Source organism: Arachis hypogaea, chromosome 3 (genome assembly GCF_003086295.3).
Source record: "Arachis hypogaea cultivar Tifrunner chromosome 3, arahy.Tifrunner.gnm2.J5K5, whole genome shotgun sequence".
NCBI lineage: Eukaryota > Viridiplantae > Streptophyta > Magnoliopsida > Fabales > Fabaceae > Arachis > Arachis hypogaea.
The window spans coordinates 24,850,202-24,854,529 of record NC_092038.1 but is presented as its reverse complement, the minus strand read 5'-3'; the positions used below and the strand labels follow the sequence as shown (position 1 = coordinate 24,854,529).

Below are 4,328 nucleotides of genomic sequence, written 5' to 3'. Positions count from 1 at the left end.
CATTTCACAAGATATGAATATTCATCCTTAATGACAATAAAGCAAAGCACAAACCCACATATCAAGCTATATCAAAGATTCATTCAAAAAGCTAATATTATATTGAGTATAGAAAATAAAAGTGAACTTATGCTTTGCACCAGAATCAAAGTAAACCCAAAGTGTGGGGAGAATAATAAAAAGTTGCAAAATTAAAGCTTCCCTTCCACAGTTTGTAAATTTTCCATGCACCTCACACCTATATAAGCCTTGATAATGGTTCAGATTTTTGTCATCCCTCTCTGGCCTCCAAAACACTAGTACCAATTTTGAGTTGCTATTGCAATAATACCCTTTAGTTTTTTCTCACCTATGGCTACCTCAATTTTAAGGTCTAATAAAGTAGTTCATTCATTAGGGTTGCTGTGTGTGCTACTCTTGGTGCATGAGGGTGCTGCCTATGATTTTATAGTTGGAGGCCAAAAGGGTTGGAGTGTTCCAAGTGATTCCAATTTCAATCCTTTCAATTCATGGGCAGAAAAGAGCCGTTTTCAAATTGGAGACTCTCTAGGTGACTTCTTCTTCAATCCTAATGAACATTTCAAATTCTTCTGATCTTTTCTTCAACTATTTGAATTCATACTTTTGTTAAAATATATAGTTTTCTAATGTATAATCAATAGAGTATTTTTTTATATATAGATATAAATATTAGTGTATTAATAGATACTATTAAATTATATATATATATCATCCTTTTAAATATTAACAAATATATAATTAATTAAAATAATAAATATTTTATATTATAATTAAAAAATCTTGAGTTTAAGTTTCGAAAATATCAACATACTTTTCAACAAGTGAAAGCATAGTTGTCAGAACCGAACCGGTAATCGAATCGGTCAAGTCACTGGATCACTGGGTCATTGGTTCAACTGGTAGGTCACTGGTTGAATCGGTTGACTCGGTACTATACAAATAAAAAATAAAAATAGTCAAAAACCCAAAATTAAATTTTAAAAAATACATATTTTTACTAACATTTTAAGAATAATTAAGTTGAATTCTATAAATAATTAATACAAAAATAGACATATAATTAGTTTATACTACTATATAGTATCTTAATTAGACACAATAAAAATAATAATCTATGAATTATATCCAAAGAATAATTTCAAGATCTAAATATTTTTATATAATTAAATAATTATATAAATTATTTTTTTCAAAATAAATAATTTTTATTTTATTTTTATATTCATTATTATTTTTTATTTTAAAATTAATTAATTTGTACTTCAATTAAAAAATAATTAATTTAAAAAATATTGAGTTAAGTATTTTCATATATATATATATATATATATATATATATATATATATATATATATGTATTAGTTATAAAAAATTAAAATATATATTATAAAAAGCATTAGTAATATATACTAAGTTTTTGTGTTTACTACCACTATGGAAGACTTTCAATTGTGTATATATATACTTAAGAAAAAAATTTAAATATTTTAAAAATATTAGTGATTAAGTAATTTTAGCTATTAATCTCTACTGCATATATATTTTATAATGGAGATTAATGATTAAAATTATTGAGATACAAAAATATTCATGAAATATTTTAAATGCTTTTTATATTTATTTAATAATGTTATGTATATATAAAAATTCAACTATTAGATCAGTTATCGTATATTTGTATTTTATTGTATATTTTATATTAATAATTGACTAATTTTAATGTATATATAGTATTTTTTGAGATTTTATTAGGTAGACAATAACTTTAACAATAAATTTTAAAATTGGTTTAATAAAATAAAAACACAATACATCCTTAGAAAAATCACAAGCTACAAAAACCACAAACCGAGAGAAAAGAAGTTATCATATACATAACTACATTGTTTATTAGACTCATTGTTTACTAGATTCATTGTGTTCCTATATTTTTCCTTCTGATAATTTTTTGGTTGTGTTCTGTGATTCAGTGTTCAACTACCAATCTGGGCAAGACTCAGTGCTGCAGGTGAAGAGCGAAGACTATGCAAGCTGCAACACAAACTCACCATATGCAAAATTTTCAGACGGGCACACAGTGTTTAAGCTCACCCAATCAGGCCCATACTTCTTCATTAGCGGCAACAAAGATAACTGCCTCAAGAACGAGAAGCTAACCGTCATTGTCATGGCCGACAGAACCAACCGCACCTCCTCCACAGCAAGTCCCACTTCTTCGCCACCTTCGCCGCAGCCGCCATCAGCGCCTTCACCGGCCCCGACCGGCCAAGAAGGGCAGTCTTCTCCTCCACCTGCAGGAACTGTGGAAACAAATCCAACACCCGCACCGTCCAGTGAAGGACATCATCCTCCTAATGCTGCCGCCTCCGCCTTCGTCAACTTTGCTGCTTCGCTTGTAGCAATATCCATGGCTTCTTCAGCTCTCATGTTTTCTCTCTAGTAAACTCAAGTATATATGTTTGTTGTGGGTGCTTATTATTCATATACTTTTAAATTTTTTTAAAGAAGACAATATTTATTTTTAATTTATTTTGTTCTTTCTTTTTTATTTTCCTCTATACTTTTGATTTCGCCGGTATTGTTTGTACTGGGTCTTCAGTTTGGTGTTTGTTTGTGAATGATGAAGATTGAGAATAAGCTGACAAGAATGTACCTTTTGTGTGTTTCTAACCAGATTATTATGTAAAAATATTGTACATGTTGAAAATGATTGGAATAAAACCATTTTTTATGTGATTAAAAGAAAGGGTTTTACACTTTTCACACCATTTTAACTACTTGCTGACTAGACAATTCCTTAACTAACTCCTTGAACAAATAAAATTACACTATAGACTCCTCATATTAACACCATACACATATAACACACACAACTAACTCACTGATTATTTAACTGTCAAGTATGTCAACACCCCCCTCAAGCTTGGATGTAACGAAATCATACAATCGAAGCTTAGAGAACAACTCTTGAATGGACTAGGAGAAAGGGAGTTTTGTAAACACATCGGCAACCTGTTCATCAGTTCTAATAGGAAGTAATTTGACCAAACTATTTTGGAATTTCTCGTGTATGATATGACAATCAACTTCTATATACTTTGTTTGTGAAATACGGAATTGGCCGCTATGTGAAGTGTGGAGCTGCTATCACAGTAAAGAGGAATAGGTTTGGTAAGAGGCATACAGAATTCCTTCGTCATGAACGCCAGCCATTGAGCTCCACGAACAGCAGACGCAAGAGCTCGATATTCGGCTTCCGATGAAGAACAGGATATAGTCACCTATTTTTTGCTTTTCCATGAAACTAATGCTGTCCCAGAAAGAAGCACGCTCCAGTCAAAGATTTTTGTGTATCGGAACAAGGCTAAAAAATTTTGATATGAAAGGAAAATGAGTTATATACTTTAACATAGTAATTTTTTGTGTTTTTTAAAATTGTAGGAGTACACAAATCGGACCTTTCAATTTGTATTTAAAATATTGAAAAAATTCAGAGTATATAAATCGGAGGGTCCAATTTGTGTTAAAAAATTTGAAAAAACTCAGAGTATACAAATCGAACCATGCGAGTTGTTTGATTTTAAAATTTTGCTTAAGAAATGGCAAATATGAATTTCGGAAGCTAGAAAATGGATCCTCCGTTTTCAATTTTTTTACGGATGGAAAACTCGCATGGTCCGAGTTCTGTTCCACTGACACCACATGCTGTGAAGTACCTGTATTCCCCATATCCGAGTCCAACACTATTTTTGTTTCCATATTCAAATTAAAAAGTGTCGGAACAACCGACCCAGTCAAAGTTAGAATATGCAGCTGGAATCAAATCAGAGGAAGCCGGAAAGAAAAGACACTAGCTTCAGGTATTTGAGAACTCTAAGTGCTGCTTGATGATGGCCAATTGTGGGACAGTCAAGACACTAGCTTAGCTTGCCAACAGCAAAGCTAATGTCAGGTATTGTATTAGTAAGGTACAAGGGACGCCTAACCAGTCTTCTATACAAGGAAACATCTAAGGGGCTGCACAATCCTTGGACAGCTTGGTGGAGTAGTCCATGGGAGTAGAGACAGGTTTTGCATTAATCATATCAAACTCAGAGAACAGGTTAAACACATTTTCGCTGATATAAAGCAATTCCGGAACTATTTTGAGCTACTTCCATACCAATAAAGTACTTCAATTTTCCAAGATCCTTGATCTTGAAGGCATCATCCAATAATCCCTTTATGTGCTCAATTTCTCCCAAATTGTTCCCAGCTAATACGAGATCATCTATGTAGACTAACATTGTGGTGAAGTCATTGTTAGT

The 4,328-nt window shown here is 31.7% G+C and overlaps 1 protein-coding gene across 1 annotated transcript; it reads left to right on the top strand.

Annotated features, from left to right (window-relative positions):
• Nucleotides 1-263: 263 nt before the first annotated feature.
• Nucleotides 264-2,767, top strand: LOC112789937 (early nodulin-like protein 9). Its single transcript, XM_025832112.3, has 2 exons — nt 264-550; nt 1,992-2,767. Exons 1-2 carry the CDS (start codon nt 352-354, stop codon nt 2,459-2,461), a joined length of 669 nt encoding a protein of 222 aa, XP_025687897.1. The 5' UTR covers nt 264-351; the 3' UTR covers nt 2,462-2,767.
• Nucleotides 2,768-4,328: the final 1,561 nt, after the last annotated feature.

Coding starts and splice junctions, on each gene's coding strand:
- LOC112789937 (XM_025832112.3), top strand. CDS start 352: ATGGCTACCTCAATTTTAAGGTCTAATAAAGTAGTTCATTCATTAGGG. Junction 551..1,991: donor TCAAATTGGAGACTCTCTAG/GTGACTTCTTCT, acceptor TCTGTGATTCAG/TGTTCAACTACCAATCTGGG.